Consider the following 19,304-nt stretch of genomic DNA (forward strand, 5'->3'; position numbering starts at 1 on the left):
GAGTTTTGATAAAGAATAATGGATCACTAAGTGATGATTCTACCATAAATGTTGTATATAGGAAAGTTTTTCAGAATCTCTAATGATGTGTTTTAAAGTTTTTATGCTTTGTACAATTAGGATGTTGTTGCATTTTTTGCGACTTTTCTTTCTTTTTTAGGTTGTAGGAATTTTTTTTATAGTCAGTAACTACATAGATCTTTATTTTTGAGTGTTCACTCTTTTTTAGCATTATGTTATTTTTTTAGTAATTTTTGTTAGAGTTAACTTAATATTTATTGCCATTTTCAAGTGAAGATCATAATTTATTTAATTTGTTGTCTATGTGTTAAGTGTGCAATTATATATAACATGTGTTAAAGAGAAATTCAGCAGAATCGTATGTGTTTTTGTGATTAAAATTTATTATATACTATAGTAAATTAAAGCAGTGGTTTAGTTTAGTATTTTTCGTGTTTAGCACAGGTCATGCACTAGTAAAAATTTTAAAAATGACATTGAAATATCATTATTCTAATATCAAAATTTTTAACTAAATGAAGTGATAGAACTAAGAACTTATTTTAAGAAAATTTGAGTTGCAAATTCACAAATTTTAATAGAAAAGAGAATAAATAAAAAAATTAGTAGATAACACTGCAAAATTAAGTAGAATAAGCGCAAAAATTTGAAAGAAAATGAACAAATTTATTTACGTAGAAGAAGAAAACGACGATAATGATAACGATAACGATGATGATAATGATAATGACGGTGATAGAGGAGGTGGAGAAAGAAAAATGAAAAGAAAAAATCAAATGAGGGGAGGAGGATGATGACTAAGAAGGTGGAGAAAGAAAAAAAAGAAAAGAAGTTAAATAAGAGGAGGAGGAGGAGGAGGAGGAGGCAATAACGAAAGAGAAAAATGAAAAAATGAAAAAAAGCAGTAATAATAAGAATGTGTAAGTAAGTAAAAAAAAATATATTCAAAAAAGATAAAATAAATAATATGTAAAAAATAATTATATCAACTTAGTTAAGTAATTTATTTTTTTTTTATCAAAGATAGAAAATTTAAGTCCACAATTTTTTAAATGAATATAGAAAAATTATACAATTTGAGTTATTATTCATAGGCAGTTAAATAATTTACTTGGCCCTCGATATTATTGTAAACTTTATGCCTAGAGTTTGTTAAAAATTATTTTTCTAATAAATTGATAAATGGTAAGTATTTTAGAATTAGAAAAATATTTTAAGACATATTTTTGTTTTGTCATTTATTATCTAGGAATTTGGTCCATGTTTCGCCTAGGCCCAAGCCCGAAACAAGGTTCTCGTTTCAAGTTTCAACTTTAGGATCGTCATTTCATATCCTTCTCGTATACCCAACGCCGAGCTATAAAAGAGGGACCAAGAAACAGAAAATTTGAAAAAATAATGATAAGAAAATATAGAAATGCTCTCAGTTCACTCTTGTGGATGTTGCCGTGTTTTCGCTGCAAGAGCAATCCAATTTCAAACCACACCTTCGCTCTTCTTCTCTACTCCGAACTATAAATCTCGTGTTGGCACTGCGCGAAGAGTCGCCGCTAGTTCTGGCTTCGCCGGAGACTCAGGCTCTGATTTGAGGCAGGAAACCATCGCCGATACAAGGACGAACTATGCCGGTGTTCGGCTGGAGGAGACGGTGGATAACGGAATCAGATCTGGAAAACTGAGACTCGATAGTTGGATCTCTTCTCGCATCAGCGGAATCAGTAGAGCTCGCGTTCAATCGAGCATCAGAGCTGGACTAGTTCAAGTCAATGGCCGCGTCGTTGATAAGGTAATTTCTCAAGTCAATGGCCGCGTATGTGCGATTATTTTTGTCTGTGAAAGTGTGTTTCAGCTGTAAAGAACTTCGTGTCAATATGATTAAACTTATCGGTAGTGACTACTGACTAGTAAACTGATTTTGATTCTGATGCTGATTTTTGTTTTCATCTCGCTTACTATTTTGGAACGACAGCTATGCGTGTAGCTTATTCTGTGTATAGTAGTTTGTTTCAATTTTCATGTTTCAACGGCAACACAAAAATTGAACTAGGATAATTGAATCTTAGTTCTGGACTGCTGGTGGCATAATTATGTTTGTTCATTAGACTTATTATGGATATTCTATATATCTGGAGTGGTCATGGTTCTGGTTTATCCCTGTTAATAATGTATGATTTATGGTTTATTGATGAACATGAGATGTGGAAATGATTAACTACACTCTTAAGATATTTGTTAGATGACGCTCATAAATCTGAATTCTTTGGCTGTGGAAATGATAAGCTACGCCTCATAATGCTAGCTTTCTTTGTTGCAGCAAGAAACTTGTTTAACTGATTTGATGCACTCAGCGTAACATGTTCCAAACAGCAGTAGTTGGGCTTTAATCCCAAATCTTTTGATAAAAAATAAACTGGATCCTTGGTCTCTTGATGCCTGATATCTGGTGTCCTCTGTTAATTGTTTAATTTGCATATGAGCTACATAGACTTGTGACACCAACTTTTAATTGGTGATGCTTGCTTGAGCAGGTTTCCTTCAATGTAAAAGCTGGGGATGAGATATCATGCACAATTTCTGAGTTGCAGACTTTGCGAGCTGTGCCAGAAAATATACCGTTGGATATAGTTTATGAAGATGAGCATGTGTTAGTCATAAATAAACCTGCACACATGGTAATTCTCTATATCTACCCAAGTGTTTTTCTTCTTTTTTAATTAATAATAAATCATTAGTCATGTACTTACTGAGTTGGTTCTGTGTTTGGTGAAGGTTTGGCTTTTTGTTTGTAAGTTGATTCTACTGATTTTTAAACCACCGAGACTTCTGTAAAGTTTGAATTCCAATGTTTATCTTGATTACTCCAATGTTTAAGGCACATGAGAAATGGTTAAAAGGGCAAAGTGATACCTGCTAAGTCATATTACTGACATCGAAATTTTGTTATATGTGTAACATAGGTTGTGCATCCAGCACCTGGGAATACATCTGGAACATTAGTCAATGGCATTCTTCACCATTGTAACCTTCCGAATGTTGAATATTCTAAAGAGGAAGCTCTTTCAAATACTGAAGATTCTGACGATGAGTTTAATAGCTTCTATACTAATGCAAGTTCTTGTGAAGGATTATCTTCTAGGCCAGCTGTGGCATCCATTCGCCCAGGGATTGTACACAGATTGGATAAAGGCACAAGTGGGTTACTAGTTGTTGCAAAGGTGATTCTGGCAGCCTCAAAACTTATGGCTAGTGCCCACCTCTAGTAAAGTAACAAATTCTTGTTAATACTTCAAAAATTTAACATTTAGCTAAATGTACTTTGATATTAGGATGAACATTCTCATATGAAATTGTCGGAACAATTTAAGCTACGTACAATCAAGAGGGTGTATGTTAGCCTTACTGCAGGGCTACCCACTCCTGTTGCTGGGCGTGTTGAGGTTCCTGTTGGTCGTGATCCTAATAACCGGCTTCGTATGACTGCTGTAGCTGGACCACTCAATCCTAGAAAATCCCGGCATGCTGCTAGTAGGTGATTTATGGTACTTTTACACTTAAACATGTGCTGCATAAAATTGATACTAAATTTGAGTTCGCTTTTATTCAAACCATGTGTCCTTGTTAATTAGCTTTGTTATTTGTATTACAATTTTCTAGTGGAAGTAGGTTAACGTAGCTGGCTAGCAATTATAGCAATTATAGTCTTCTAATCAACCGGTTAAAACTAAAGAGAACAGTTGAAATATTTCAGCTTTTGTGATGTATTTATGTCATCAGTCATTGTTTTTGGTTTGCTTTCTTTAGTACTCAAGTGTTTATTTGAGATAAAGTTTCATAACAAATGAAATGCTGTCATCTAAATGTTTAAACATATCCGTCAGGTACAAGGTAATTGAGATACTTGCCAGGGGTGGTTGTGCGTTGGTCGAGTGGAAGTTGGAAACTGGACGCACTCATCAGGTACTTCTACAAAAATGTTACATTGCACAAAGATTATGCCCCCTTTGCCCTTGTGAAGTGTGATTTTGGATCGAAGCATGTGAAAATATTTTACTGACTCAGTTTCTTATCGCTTCAGGCTTTGATTATTTCTCTTTTTGCAGATCCGTGCTCATGCCAAGTACTTGGGAGTTCCTCTTCTGGGTGACGAGGTTTATGGAGCAACGAGGAGCATGGTCCTTTCACTGCTTCGTCCCAGGACACCCTCCGGTTTACATAGCAAAATTGTACAAATGGTTTCCAGAATAGATAGACCATGTCTTCATGCTTTGACTCTCGGGTGAGAGGATAACGGCCTCTTTTAGTTTCCTCGCTAAAAAGTCTTTAGCAAGAGGTTCATGTCATTCATGACTGTGATTTATGAAACTTGATAAAGCCGCTGGTTTTTCCTGTTGTTTTGCAGGTTTAAGCATCCCCATACGGGGCAAGAGGTGCACTTTTCGTGCGAACCACCTGCAGACTTTGATGAGATTTTAAACCAACTTCGCAAGATTAGCAATGAGGGGGCTTTCTTCACAAAGCATTCAATTTCATAACGGGACCCTGTAAGCTTATAATTAGATGGCGGTGTTTTGTTCACTCTATGTGGTCTTGATCGCCTTTTTATGGATATTCTCTCTTTTGGATTAGATATGAGAAAGTCTTGGAACCATAAGGAAAAGAACATATCAAAATTTTTAAAAATAAAAACATCTGAAAGTTAAAAGAAATATATAAAATCAAATTCACCAAAAACTCATCTTTAATAAATTTCATACTAGATTTATTGACTTATAAAAAAAATGTATTGGATATATTAGTCCTGCCACATTCGAATACTCATTGGAGGTAAAATATAAAAAATAGGTATAGTAATTTTTTTTAATAATTTTTTAGTTCTTAGTTTTTTAGAGGATTTATAGTTTATAATTTAAAATTTTAAATGATAACGTAATTTTAAAAAAATTATTTGATATTAATTGAAAAGATGTTAATTTTTAATTGAATTCATAAATAAATAATATATTATTGAAAATAAAGAATTTTGATAAAAATAATAAACCGATCTACCTAGACTTTTTTTTCCCCTTGAAGAGAACTTATCCACATATTCTAGCTTATTCTGAATTTTTTTTTCCTACTTTAAATTGTAAATTGGAGCATTAATTTGTAAATCACAACGTTGTACTTTCTTGTTCCTACTTCAGAGTAAATTTATAAATTCACATAACTTTTATATTGCAGAAATTAGTGCTAGATAAAGAGATCGAAGTTAATCCATGTAGGGGTGAGTAGGGATAGCGAGTATCCGATTACTTGTTCAAATTCGAAGCGAACCAATTAAATTGGTTCTGGAACCAATGGGTAATGGATTCAACCCGAACTAAACTGATGGTCTTTGTTAGTGATTGGTTCGGGTATCGGTTCTGGAGATGCGGAACTCGAACCAACCCGCGAACTCGATCATATATTAATTAAATAAAAAATAAAAAATATATATGACTTTTTCATTAGACAGATTGTTCACTATTAATATGTTTGGATTTTAATGAGTTTAGTTTTTAATGTATTTGGTATTTAACATGTTTGGATTATTTCTATTGATGTTACATGTTTGTTGTACTTGTTGAATTTTTAAAATAAAAATTTGATTTTTTTATGAATTTCAAAGTCATTATGTACTCAATTATTCGAATCGAACTAATCTGTTCTTAATCGGTTTGGTTTGGTTCGAGTACATATACAAAAAAATACAAATTTAAATTAAACCGAATCAATTATATTTTAATTGATTTGGTTCTAATTTTACTATAAATCCGAACCAAACCGACCCGTGCTCATCCCTAAATTCATGTAAAACAATAATCGATAAAATAGTTCATTATCTCTTAAAACTTCAAACAGTATGTTAGTCCCATTAACAACCTATTTTTTAAAAAAATATTAGTGCATGGTCTCGTGCGTTGGCGGCCATGGTTATACAAATGAAATTTCTACATAATTTAAATTTGGGATAAGTACTTTTTTCGTCTCAAGGTCTAGGGTCGAAATCAAAATCGTCCTCGACCTTTTTTTTTATTAAAATCATCCTCAACGTTACAAAATGTTATAAAATCATTCTTTTTTTACTTTAATTTTATTTTTTTTACCAAATTACCCTTCATTATTAAAAAATTATAAAATAAAATAAATATAAAATAAATAAATAAATAAATAAGAAAATGGGGTGGGATTGGGGAGAGAAAGAAAGGGAGGGGGAGGCCGCGAAAAAAAGGGGGGAGGGGGAGAGAAGGGAAACCGCCGCCTTGCCCTGCTGTTTTGTCGTCCTGCCGCACCACACCGCACCACCGCACGACTATCTTCTTTTTCTTCTTCTTCTTCTTCTTCTCCATACCGCTGCACCACCGCACCGCACCACCGCTTCTTCTTCTTCTTCTTCTTCTGTTGATGATGATGATGATGATGATGACCATGAAGAGAGGGGCATGAGGAAGGGGGTGGGGGTTACGGTGAGGGAGTGTGGTGAGGGGGTGGGGGGAAGGGTTACGGTGAGGGGGTGAGGAGTGGGGGGAGGGGGTTACGGTGAGGGGGTGAGAGAATGGGGTAAGGGGTGGTGGGTTACGGTTAGGGGCTTGATGCTGGTGGTGGTGGTGTTGGTGTTGGTGTTGATGGTGGTTGTGGTGGTATGGTGTTGTTGCTGTTGATGGTGGTTGTGGTGGTATGGTGTTGTTGCTGTTTGGTGGTCTTGGTGGTGGTGGTGGTGGTAGTAATGTTGGTGGCAGTGGAAGTGGTGTGGTGAGGAAGGTGAAGAGGAGAATGATGATGATGAGGGTATTTTGGTCCAAAAATTCGGGAAAGGATGATTTTAAAGCGTTTTTGAACGTTGAGGATGATTTTAATAAAAAAAAGGTCGGGGTTAATTTTATTTCGACCCCAGACCTTGGGGATGAAAAAAGTACTTATCCCTTTGAATTTTGAGAATCCCGTTTCATAATTGATATGAAAGATATGCTTGAACTAGTTTGTTTTGTAAATAAATAATTTAAATGTTTTATTTACATATATAGATAATTTGGAGATACTTTATTGATTTGTGTTTTATTATTTATTTCATTTACAATAAAAATGAGTTAATTATAGGCATATTTCTTTTATACTATAAACGAAATAAGATATAAATTTAATTAAAGGTGATTCGAGTGCAAACAAAATAAAATTAGGGTGTACAGTTAAGCAAACGAGATATAAAAAACGTGATCTCGAGTTTAATATAAATGAGATACGGAAAATATCATCTCGTTTTGTGTAAACCAGATATAAAACGGCAAATTTTTTAGCTATATAAGGAGATGCAAGTAATAGCATTCTTCACAAAAATTACACTCGTACTTCTGAACTTTTTCAGTAAGTTGATTAATAATGTCCAGTAGGAGTATGTTTTTGTGAGTGTATATCCTAATTGTCACATAAGAAATAATGAAAAAGGAATTGTATTTGAGTGTGAGAGTCTGATTCTTTTGCGCACTCATTGTTTGCATTATTTGTTTGCGTTAAAGAGCCTAATATTGATGGACATGAACCATACCTATTAACTTACCACCACATGCAACAAGAAAAAAAAATAAATGTGATCATATGCAAAAATAATATTAATTAATAAAAAAAGACTAAATGAAAAGCTAATAAATATATATACATCACAGCCAACGGAAAAAGGTCGACGCTTGCCTATCAAATGGGCACCATATAGGAAATTGATAGTATATCCACGACATTAGCAGTGGCATGCATCCCGTGATGTCTGCTGTAGTGCAATGTGCTGCAAAGCACAACAAGTGATAAGTAAATGTAAGCACCACAGATCTCCAACACAGACTGCGACATTGATCAAAGTCGACCAACAAGGGGAGCCACTTATATGAACAAGATTGTTTGTCTTATCTATCATTGGGTAACCCCTAATTAATAGCATGATGTAACAACTCATGTATTGGCAGAGAGTGTCGGGATTTGGCTTAACTAGAATATGCCGCACTCTGTCCCTAAGCGACATGACCATGATAGAAAACAACTCTTTCCTCTTCTCCGACTGCTGAGGAGCCTAACACCAAGAAGCTCTTCTACATAATCCCAAGTTGGGTGCTGATACCATGTTTGAAAGTCCCTCAAGCAACTGTTCACTAAGTTTCCATCAGTGTGTAATCTTAGGTGGTATACCACATTCTGCAGGGTGATGGTACATTTACCTTATGGCTGGTGAAAAGTGTGGGCCATCGGACGCCAACGCTCAAAGAATGTAGACATTAGGGTGTTATGAAACATAAAGTCTATGAGATGCACTATGTCACCAAAACCAACCTCCCTCGTGTATGGGAGAATGACGTCTGGTGGTGCAAGAGTGTGACTAACTCGTCTAAGAAGTAGAAAGCGAGGCCTCTATGAAAATAAAAAAAATCATTGGCATATTCAATATAAACCCTGCCTATGTTACACTTGCGGTACATAGCCGGTCCCAAACCCGGATAAAGGAGGAGGGTTGTGTTAGGTCTTCGACAACCAAAATAAAAACCTAGTCGAACCTCCATGACATGAATCAAAGACATTATTGCGCTAAAGTTAGGTTGTTGCCCGGAAGCAACGCGCTGTATGGCTCGAGTACGGTGTCAAATGAGCAAGAGCTGCTGCATCGGTGCTCGGATGTAGTGTTAAATGAGCAAGGGTTCCCGCGTTTTCGTGAACGGACGAGGGTAAATAAGCTAGTTCACAAAGTAAAATGTATCAACCCGGCCCACAACTGCTTCAACTCATCGATCAGAGGCTGTAGGTAGACATCTATGTCATTGCGAGGCATTTTAGGACTGGAAATAATCATAGAGAGAATAAAGTTGGTTTGTTTCATGCAAATCTATGGGAGTAAGTTATACAGAATAAGAATCACTGGCCATATTAAGTACTTTGAACTGAGGTTTCCATATTATGTATTTAGAAAAAAAAAAGAAAATTGGTGAAAACTTTTTTAGTTTGAAATAAGGAATGTATAGATAAAAATAAAATAGAAGAAAATGAGTTGTTGTTATGACAGATTGATTGCAAAGTAAAATAGTGAAAGTCTTTTTTATTTGAAATAATTATAGATCATACATGGAAAGAAAAGATGACAAGTGGTTTAAAAATGAAATAATAACTTCTGTTTATTAAGGACAATATTAAAAAATAAAATTGGACACTAAAACCTATATTTTGCCATTATATATTGTTATAGATAAGATAATATCAAGAATTTTAGTGATAAGACTAAAGAAGATTTTGGATATGATTGTATCTCCAATTCAAAGTGACTTTGTAGGAGGAAGGCTGAAACAAGATAATATTATTATTGTTTACGAAGTTTTTTTAGAATTACTAAAAAAGAAAAAGAGGGGATAAAATGTCTGACAATTAAGCTAAATATAAATAAATCATATAATTGATTAGAATGAGATTGTTTGAAAATAGTGTTAAAGGCTTTTGATTTTTGTAAAAAATGGGTTAGGTTATTTATGAGCTGTGAGGAGCATCCTACAGATTTAATATTAATTGAAAACTCACAACAAAAATCAAGCCGCAAAGAGGATTAATGCAAGGAGACCTATTATCATCTTATTTGTTTATTATAGCAGTAGAAGTTTTCACAATTTTAATGGACAAAGCTAAAAAGGGGAAAAATATTACAAGAATAAAGTTAACTTCTAATGCCCTTAACATAACCCATCTATTATTTGCAGATGATTGCATTATTTTTTTCAAAGCAAAAAAAAAAGTAATATATCTATTAATACAAATTTGAATGTCTACATAGAAGCATATGACCAAAGAGTAAATCTAGAAAAATCTAATTTTTTCTTTAGACTAAGTATCAATTTAAACCAGAATAAACATTGAGGAGATTTTAGAAATTACCTCTTGGGATAATCCAGGAAAATACTTAGAGTTACCAGCAAAATGGAAACGATCAAAATCCAAAGCCCAATAGTGGATTGAAGAAAAGGTATTAAAAAAGATTAAATGGTGGAAGGAAAAATTACTTAACTAAGTTGGGAAAGAAGTCCTTATTAAGACAATGATTCAAGCAATACCTACATATGCTATGAATGTGGTGAAGTTTCTAAAAATTTTTTGTAAGAAATTGGAAAATAAAATAGCTAGATTTTGGTGGGCTAGTACCAAAAAAGAAAGAGAAAATTAAAAAAAAAAGATTGGAAAAATATAACCACAAACAAGAAAGAGAGGATTGGGATTCAAGGATTTAGAGAGTCAAAACATTGCTTACTTAGCAAAGCAAGTATGAATATTAGTCGAAAATCAGGACTCAATATGGCTAAGTATCCTAAAAGAATTATACTTCTCAGATGAAAGAGCTTGGGAGGCTAAAACTTAAGAGAAGATTTGTGGGTGTGAAAAAATTTAGTGAAAGGAAATGACTTCATTAAGAGAAATAGAAGATGTAATATAAGAGATGATAGCAAAATTGATGTGTGAAAAGATAATTGAATTGTGGAAAAGATTCACATATCAGGATTTCAAAATAATAGAGCAACAAAGATAAAGAATTTGTTGGTAGAAGAGAAAGGATGAAATGAGAGAATTATTCAATACATTTTTTTCTTAGAGCTAAAAGAAGCAGTCCTACACACACACATGTGAATATAGTAAATAAAGAAGATTGTTTTATCTGGCCATATAACTTTGATGAAAAATATTCAGTAAAATCAAGATATTATATTGCGAGAGAGGAAAAAGATACGAGGGAAAAGAAACAAAAATCTTTGAGTGAGAATAATAAGGAGGTATAGGAATGAGATATGGAGAATACAAATCCCAAACAAAATAAAATTTTTCTGAGAAATTGTACATAATATATTACAGTGGGCACTAACCTATTTAAAGTTACTAATAATCCTATATGTAGGATTTACAGAGAAAAAGAAAAAACTTTAGAGCATGCTATCTTTCTATGTCCATGGACAAGACCCACATGGTTTAGAGCGAAAATTCAAGTAGTACCAACAGCGTGAACAATAAAATCATTTGGACAATGGATATTGCAAACAATTAGAAAAATAAAACTTGAAGGAAAAGAAATGTAGGAAGAGTTGATTGGAAATATGGAATTAATGTGCTAGACAATTTAAAAATAAAAAAATGAATATATGTACCAAGACAAAGAAATGAATCCAAACATAACAATGGAAGACTGGCTCCCAAACACTTGGACATCACCGCTGCCTACAACAATATCATTAGTTGTGAACAGAGAAATGTGACAAGTTGATGGATTCAGGAGAAGAGCAGGGAACAATAAAGCTAAGAATGGGTTAGGTTACTGACTTTTAACACCATCTAATCATCAAGGCTGAGTAGTTGTAGGAACCAAGACGAACCTAGATCTTAGAGGAGCGGTAGCCGGTAATAATGGAGAAGTAGCATCGTCGGTGAGAAGGATCTTAACAGAAGTTAATCCTAGCGGTGTGATGGACACACTAGACGAGGTAAAGACAACCGTTGATGAAGATATGAGCAGCAAAATGGAAACAACAATAGCCAAAGAAGCAAGGACCGAAGGAAGTATTATCGGAATTTAAAGTACTGGCGGAGAAAAGGTTGTGTGGAGAGCTCGTTCTCTCAATCCTCTACGGTAGAGCTTCCTTGAGGACGCCGCCAATGGAGAGATTCGATCGGAAAACGCAGCATCATCTTCATTTATTCCATATTCAAAGAACATGAGAGATTCCGTTGGGAAGAGTCCTACAACAATAACTATGGAGAGCTTTCTCTGTGCGATGAACCAAAGAAATAAAGAATTACAAGTAACAATGGGGATCTGAGAATGGACAAGGGTGGCAGGAATACTCGAACCCACGGATACCCGAGCCGCATCTACCAGGTTGGGGCGGGTTTAAACCTGACTCGAGGCGGATGGGTTTTGATCGGGGCGGGGTGGGGTCAAGGTCAGGGTAAACTCGCCCGTACCCGCCCTGGAGTACATAATATATACATGTTTTTAGAGATTAGGGTTTTTAAGTGCCTCTACCAACCATTAGACCCCAACTCCTACGTCTTCTTCTTCTTCCTCATAGAACCAAAGCTCCTTGTAGCTTAGCTCAGCCTCTCATCTCCTCCCCGCCATTACGCCGTTGCCGTCGCCACAACTCCTTGATGTCACCGCTTAGTCCCGTTGCTCCTTCATGTCACTGCTCAGCTCACACAGCTCCGTAAGTTCCACTATCTCTTGCTCTCTCGTGCTCTCTATCTTTCCATCATTGTGAGATATAATTTCTTCTCTTGTTCTTCCACATATTCATCGCTTAGTAGTCGTCCCTGTGAGATTGACCATCGCCATTGCATGTGAGCCTGTCACCGGAGCCTTTTTTTTCTCTGTTTCTGGCCGTCGGTAAGTCTCTGAGCCCCTTTGTCTTTGCAGATTTGCCATCCCACAAGCATGCTCTACCATCTCTGCAAAAAATACAGGAAGCTCAGTTTGAAATAACTATAAAAAAAATTGAACTGAAAATTTGGCAAATAATGAACAACAACCTATAACAAAAAAAATCTGATATATCAATTATTATTCAAAAAAAAAAATACTTACATGTTTATCGTGTGAACACAATTGAATTAAGTGTACATATGGCATTTCATGATTTTGCATTGAAACTAGTCTTATGGTGAAGATGATTTTTAATTAATTATCCTTATGTGCATACTGTTATCAATTTAATTTGGCTACCATTAAAATAGTTTAAATTTGTTTCGGTAATTTTACTAACCTTCTAATAATAACCGATGAATAAATAGTCAACCATATCCAAAAATAAAATGATATCAAACTCAAACCTAAGGCAATCATGCCTAAAATCATACGATTAAATTTGACAATATTCAAAAAATAAAAATGAATTGAGTTGATAGGTGAGTGCAGTGTGTAATACTTGTGATAGGTATGATTTTCACTATTTTGTCATGTTTAGTGATTATAGGGACATATATATAACATATGATAATTTAATATGTTAATATGTGTGATTGTAAAAACTCTACAAGTAACAGATAATAATGTCTCAAATTCAGAAGGATCAACTCCTGTTAAAAGTGACAATAAGGCTAATGTTAGGAGTGTTTTTGTTGAGTTTTTCAAGCACCTTCTATGTTAATACACATTGTTAATTGCTTTCATAGGATACATACTATTAATTAATTTAAGGATATGTAATGGGTTGAATTATCATTCTTTACATAATCTGATTTGTTGATTTGATGTGCCACTGCAAACTATAGGAAGAAGTTCCACAAGGAGTGTCTTGAACTCTTACAAGGTGGGTTAATATTGGTTGAAAAAGATTTCAAAGCCATTGAAAAAGCATGAGAGGAAGCATTTGCCAAAATTTACACCAAATTATTGAAACGGTAAAGTCAATAAACTAGTCTACAAAGTAGGGAATCCATAAAATGTGTCTAATTGAATTGATTTCTATATTGGTACGATTCAATTGAAGGTTTAGACAGTATTTCATTTTTTAAAGGCTTGAAATGAATAGAGAGGAGGATGAATCAGGCGCAACGGCAACTGCAACTGCAGTGTTCATGGGGATGCTACGCTGCCCGTTTTGCACATTGGGGACTCATCTCTAGTATGTATCAATCTTACAATAAGTTTTCGATGTACAGTATTCTGTTTTTATTTTAGAAATAGAACTTCTTAATTTGGTGACAATTAATTGCTATCTTTTTTTATTTTCAAGTTTAAATTTTGACCTTCAAACCTTTAGTGATGATGAAGATGTGGAAAGTGATCAAAAATAAAGATTGAAGATTCTCTTATATTTAATGATGCAATTTTTTTTATTATAGTGTTAAATTTGTAATGATCAATCATTAACTTTTTTAATTTCAAGTTATTTGACATTGTATAAATCTTATGTTTGTATTTTAATTTAAATATAAATTTTAATTTTTATCTTAATTTATATAAGAATATGTAAAAATTAAAATGTTATTTATTTTTTAGAAGAACAAGTAAGGGTGGGGCGAGTTAGAGTAATACTCCGGATAGGGGTGAAGCGGGTAGTACAGGAGTGCAAGGAGGATGGAGGGAAATCAAATAGGACAAATACTCGTCTCTACCCACCCAGATGGAGCCCTGGAATCTGGATAAGGTTAATGGACTTAACCCATGAAAAAAAATAAAGAATAAATAAATAATAATTTAGACTCTAGAAATAATAATAATAATAATAATAATAATAATATCAACGAGTTATAGCTTAAATAATATAGTTTTTTCATATTTATTTAAAATTTGCGGGTTTGAGTCTAATTCATAACTTTAAAAATGATAATAATAATAATAATAATAATAATAATAATAATAATAATAATAATAATAATAATAATAAGATAGGTCAAAGCCTTGTGATTGCATTTTTTTAATTTTAAATTTTGTGAACTTAAATTATTAATCAACAATCAATAATGGATAAATTAAAAATAATAAAAATTAACTAATGACCAGTTTATATGAATTTTAAATACATGATTTTCAATTCTTTTATTAACTGATTATAAGTTAACTTTTTGTTATTCACCTATCAAATATAATTAATGTAATTAATTTGTGAGTTTAAATCTAATTACCTCTACATGTGGTTGAGGCGGCCATCTTAGGACTTCCAGATTCTATGTTAAAATGTTAACTTTAGTTTAATATATTTATTTAATTTTTGAATATTTTTTGTGACAATTTAATTTTTGAATTATACATTCTTGTCTAGCCCATAATATCTTATAATTCATATATTATTAAGTATTCATAGTGACACTAAATTATTCATTTAAATAAGATAATTAACGAAAAATAGAAAATTAGTGGATGTTATAATCAAGAAAGAAAAATTGTCCTTTCTACCTCTGAAGATGTATGCCATGTGTTTATGATGAGAGAAGATCATGTCATCTTCTTTGGTCCTAATTTCTACCTCTCTCATCACAAGAAGTCAAGAATGACTCACAAACCACCACCGTGACCCTGGCGCCATCTCGTCAATAACTCCATCGGCGCTGTAAGTTCCCTCTTTCTTAGCCTGCACGTTTGTCGTTAGTGCTCCCAAAGTGGTACATCCTCCACTGCAAGTTCGTAAATTTAAATTCTAGTTAAGAATTTGTTGAGACACAAATACTTACTGCTTTGAAATGGTGGAATTGGACCATCGAACATTTATTTAAACAAAAGATTGAACTAATCACTCAGCTAATTTAAATTGGTTCGAAATTGCTTGTTCCTTATTTTTTGGCGGCTCAAAACACTCCCTTTAAGCTGCTAAACTCAAGCTCTAGTGCCGTCCAAATTATTCAGGGTCCAATGTCCGTTGTGGCCCGGAGGGGGCAATCTCCAACACGATAGGCGGCATTCGGTGATACTTGGCCGGCGACAGGTTTAACATGCGGCAGCAGGTACATTAGACAAGTTTTATGGTGTATTCGAGGGAACTTGGCTATATGTCATACCAAGCCACATGTCTTTTTATTACCATTAGATTTGTCTTCTTCATGTGAAGATTTATTTCTTAGATCTTCACCATCGCCTAAACAATGGGGGGTTGGGTTGTTCATCTGATTAAACAAAACAAACCAGAATTCACGCGTCAAGCACGTGGACGGACACAAAAACAAAAGACACACAAGATTTTTTTTCCCTTGAAATTAATAAGTAATAAATAAATATAATAACGTCGCAGAAAATATCTGATATGCTAAAACAATTTGGTTTAATAAAAAAATTACCCATTCGAAAAATTTCTCTTCTATATATTATAACATAATTTGTCATTAGTGTTTTTTTTTTTTTTCGTGAGATTATTATTTTGAGGATGTATCTATTTTGTTGAAATGAATAATAAAATTAAAAAAATAATAATAATAAATATGTGGGAGAGAAAGACCAAGGGTCTCGCTTCACTTAACTAGAGAGGAGTACTAACTAGTTAACACATCCAGCGCCTCCAAAGTAAAGTAGGCTGAGAAATTCTCTGCCCCTCTTCTTTCTCTTCCCTCTCCCAATGGATTCGCTCTCTCTCTTCTGTACCGGAGCACTTCTCGCCGGCGGCCTCTACTGGTTCGTGTGCATTTTGGGCCCCGCCGAGCAGAAGGGCAAGCGCGCCACCGATCTGTCCGGCGGCTCCATATCCGCCGAGAAAGTCCAAGACAACTACAAGCAATACTGGTCCTTCTTCCGCCGCCCAAAGGAAATCGAAACCGCCGAGAAGGTTCCAGACTTCGTCGACACATTCTACAACCTCGTAACTGACATCTACGAGTGGGGTTGGGGTCAGTCCTTCCATTTCTCCCCTTCAATACCCGGCAAGTCCCACCGTGACGCCACGCGCCTCCACGAGGAGATGGCCGTCGATCTCATCGAGGCGAAGCCTGGTCACAGAATACTGGACGTCGGGTGCGGAGTAGGTGGGCCCATGCGTGCCATCGCAGCCCACTCGAGAGCCAACGTGGTGGGCATCACCATCAACGAGTACCAGGTGAACCGGGCCAGGATCCATAACAAGGAGGCCGGGCTGGACTCACTCTGCGAAGTTGTGTGCGGCAATTTCTTGGAGATGCCGTTCCCTGATAACAGCTTTGACGGCGCGTACTCCATAGAAGCCACTTGTCACGCACCCAAGCTCGAAGATGTGTACGCTCAAATCTTTAGGGTTTTGAAACCTGGCGCACTCTACGTTTCTTATGAGTGGGTTACGACGGACAAGTATAGAGGGGAAAACCCTGAACACGTGGAGATCATTCAGGGAATCGAGAGAGGTGACGCTTTGCCTGGGCTTAGGAGCTACGCTGATATTGCTGAGACGGCTAGGAAGGTAGGGTTTGAGGTGGTTAAGGAGCAGGATCTGGCTAAACCGCCGGCTCAGCCGTGGTGGAGCCGGCTCAAGATGGGTCGGATCGCTTACTGGAGGAACCACATTGTGGTCACTGTTCTGGCGGCGCTGGGGATTGCTCCCAAGGGTACCGTGGATGTTCACGAGATGCTATTCAAGACCGCTGACTATTTGACCAGAGGTGGTGACACTGGGATTTTCTCACCGATGCACATGGTCCTCTGCAGAAAACCAAAATCCCCTCCTACTTCTACAACCTCATCTTAGTCATCATCATTTTCAGGTAATCTGTTAAAGAAAAAGAAAAAAAAAGAGAAAAAAAAAGGAAAAACCTGGTAACCTGTTTCAATGTGCCTCCGCTAGCTGCCACCACCATCCCCAAATTTATTCTTCGTTTCTTTTTTTTTTTATAATTTTAATTTCAATTTGGATTTAGCTTATTGTTATTTATGTGAACTCGGTGTAGTTTGGTTTTTGAGATCTTTGATTTTAGCTTTTTGTTCAAGCAGTCGCCTTATAATTAATTCATGTTAATGTCTCCTTTAATTTAGTAGAATTCCTTCTGATTGTTTGGTGGTTGGTCTTTGATGGAGGTTGAGAACTGTCTGATTTAACTGGCGTATTTTAAGGGGAGAGAGGGGGGTCACTTCAATTATTCGATTGAATGATTCCGAAAACTCGCATACTTCAGAATTAGGGTGCCAGTTGTTAAAGATTTTGATTTTGATTTTGATTTTGATTTTGATTTTGATTAGATGGGATTATTAGATGGTTAAAAAAGTGTGTAGATGTGTGAAAGTCTGAAAATGAAATAAGAGTTGTACCCGCACATGTTAGATGACTACATCTACACTAGCGTGCGCTTAGGTGGCAACCACTAGTGATAACTTTAGACTCGTAGTATAGTACCCGTAACGTGGTCTTGCTTGTGCTTTTCTGAGGTCTGAATCTGAATCTGGCCCTGCTTTGTTGTTTTTTTTTTTTTTTGTGTGCTTTTACTCTTGTCACGTTGTGCGTCGATTTTTATGTTGTTTTTTTTTCTTTCTTCCTTGTTAAAAGCTGACGTGCCACACATGTTAACGACATCTGGCCAGCACTTGCTTTGGATCTGCCAATCCTTGCTCTCATCGTGTTCCCGTGACGACGCCACCTAGGCGTGTGTTAAGTAAAAGTGTATCACATTTAACACCCTTTCTTCTTTGGTTCTTTCCCACCATGGTTTATGCACTGGGTACACCATGCTAATTAGTCAACTCATATATCCTAAAGTGGGAAAAGAATCGTAATGGGATCATTGAATTATATCAATTTACCAAATTGGAAATCTGGTTAGTTTCGAATGTGTATTTATTACTTATGTATAGCTTAAATACCCAATCATTAACACCAGCACAATTCCAACCAAAACTCTTTTATACGGTTTTAGTTAGCGGTCCCTACGCGTGTATTCTGGTTCTTGTTTAAGTTTAATAGAACATCTAAGGGAAAAAGGACAAGTCAGGATCAAACGGCTTAGTTTTAATTTTTGTTTGCATTTTTCAACCTAATAATGCTGATGATCGGTGATCCTGACAAAACTAGTAGTCTCGGTATCTTTCTTCGTGGGGCTATAGAGCTATAGTTACTGATATTTTATATTACGATAAAATTTAGGCTGGTTGGTAATTGATGAACTAAAGGAAAGCAATACTCATACAATAATATAATTGTTATTAATTAATTGTGTAATTAAATTATGTTTCAATTAACAAAATTACAAATATGGTTTAAAAAAATATGAATCTTTGGCTGTGAAATTCATAACCTAAACAGTACGAACTACATATATATTTTTTGGTCGTATGAATCCCAGGTTTCATTTTGGGCATGGCACACTAATTCGTAAATGTTAATAACACCAGTACCCAAAAATCCTCTGGATAATACCAAACGATCCAGAAACAATGGATCGTGCCCAAAGTAAAACCCTTGCAGTTACATAAAAAACCCTTGTATCAAATCAAATCTAATTCAAATACCAAGTCCAAAAAAAAAATCTAATTCAAACACATTCAACATTACTAACCCAATTTAACATTATTCAACTAAATCTCCAACATACAAACTAAAATAAAACAAAATAAAAAAGTTTTCAACATAACAAAATAACAAATCTTGGTCCATGATTATAGCTCGGTGATAATATTCTCTTCTTGTAATGATACAAATTTGAATAATTAGTTGGGACATATTTAGATATTATGAAATCATTAATTTGTTTTTAAGTAAAACTAAAAAAAATTAAACATATACTTACATTATACATATATAAAAGATATTAAAGTAATTTCACTTTAGCAGAGATTTAGCGGATCCTTATGGGGCGGGTACCTCAGTCCCCACCCTCAT

At 35.0% G+C, this 19,304-nt stretch overlaps 2 protein-coding genes and 1 long non-coding RNA gene across 5 annotated transcripts; 2 read left to right on the forward strand and 1 right to left on the reverse strand.

Annotated features, from left to right (window-relative positions):
* Positions 1-1,264: 1,264 nt before the first annotated feature.
* On the forward strand, positions 1,265-5,510 carry LOC112705671 (RNA pseudouridine synthase 2, chloroplastic). 2 transcript variants are annotated; one of them, XM_025756567.3, is made up of 8 exons: positions 1,265-1,807; positions 2,550-2,693; positions 2,979-3,236; positions 3,348-3,550; positions 3,900-3,978; positions 4,122-4,297; positions 4,421-4,562; positions 5,242-5,510. In XM_025756567.3, the coding sequence occupies exons 1-7, from the start codon at positions 1,439-1,441 to the stop codon at positions 4,551-4,553; spliced, it is 1,362 nt and encodes a 453-aa protein (XP_025612352.1). In that variant the 5' UTR covers positions 1,265-1,438; the 3' UTR covers positions 4,554-4,562; positions 5,242-5,510. The 2 variants fall into 2 exon arrangements, with proteins under 2 accessions (XP_025612352.1, XP_025612351.1); XM_025756566.3 differs by lacking the exon at positions 5,242-5,510 and having other exon boundaries at positions 4,421-4,752.
* A 6,808-nt stretch (positions 5,511-12,318) lies between these two features.
* On the reverse strand, positions 12,319-15,156 carry LOC140174775 (uncharacterized). Its single transcript, XR_011864439.1, has 2 exons — positions 14,939-15,156; positions 12,319-12,489 (listed from the first exon to the last, which is right to left on the reverse strand). It is a non-coding gene; the product is annotated as an uncharacterized lncRNA (long non-coding RNA).
* LOC112705672 (24-methylenesterol C-methyltransferase 2) lies at positions 14,937-18,256 on the forward strand. 2 transcript variants are annotated; one of them, XM_025756568.2, is made up of 3 exons: positions 14,937-15,092; positions 15,386-17,199; positions 17,976-18,256. In XM_025756568.2, the coding sequence occupies exon 2, from the start codon at positions 16,089-16,091 to the stop codon at positions 17,181-17,183; it is 1,095 nt and encodes a 364-aa protein (XP_025612353.1). In that variant the 5' UTR covers positions 14,937-15,092; positions 15,386-16,088; the 3' UTR covers positions 17,184-17,199; positions 17,976-18,256. The 2 variants fall into 2 exon arrangements, with proteins under 2 accessions (XP_025612353.1, XP_072056502.1); XM_072200401.1 differs by lacking the exon at positions 17,976-18,256 and having other exon boundaries at positions 15,386-17,421.
* The last annotated feature ends 1,048 nt before the right edge of the window (positions 18,257-19,304 follow it).

The sequence above is a fragment of the Arachis hypogaea genome, chromosome 8, assembly GCF_003086295.3.
Source record: "Arachis hypogaea cultivar Tifrunner chromosome 8, arahy.Tifrunner.gnm2.J5K5, whole genome shotgun sequence".
Classification (NCBI taxonomy): Eukaryota; Viridiplantae; Streptophyta; class Magnoliopsida; order Fabales; family Fabaceae; genus Arachis; species Arachis hypogaea.

Coding starts and splice junctions, on each gene's coding strand:
- LOC112705672 (XM_025756568.2), top strand. CDS start 16,089: ATGGATTCGCTCTCTCTCTTCTGTACCGGAGCACTTCTCGCCGGCGGC.
- LOC112705671 (XM_025756567.3), top strand. CDS start 1,439: ATGCTCTCAGTTCACTCTTGTGGATGTTGCCGTGTTTTCGCTGCAAGA. Junction 3,237..3,347: donor GGTTACTAGTTGTTGCAAAG/GTGATTCTGGCA, acceptor CTTTGATATTAG/GATGAACATTCTCATATGAA. Junction 3,979..4,121: donor AAACTGGACGCACTCATCAG/GTACTTCTACAA, acceptor CTCTTTTTGCAG/ATCCGTGCTCATGCCAAGTA.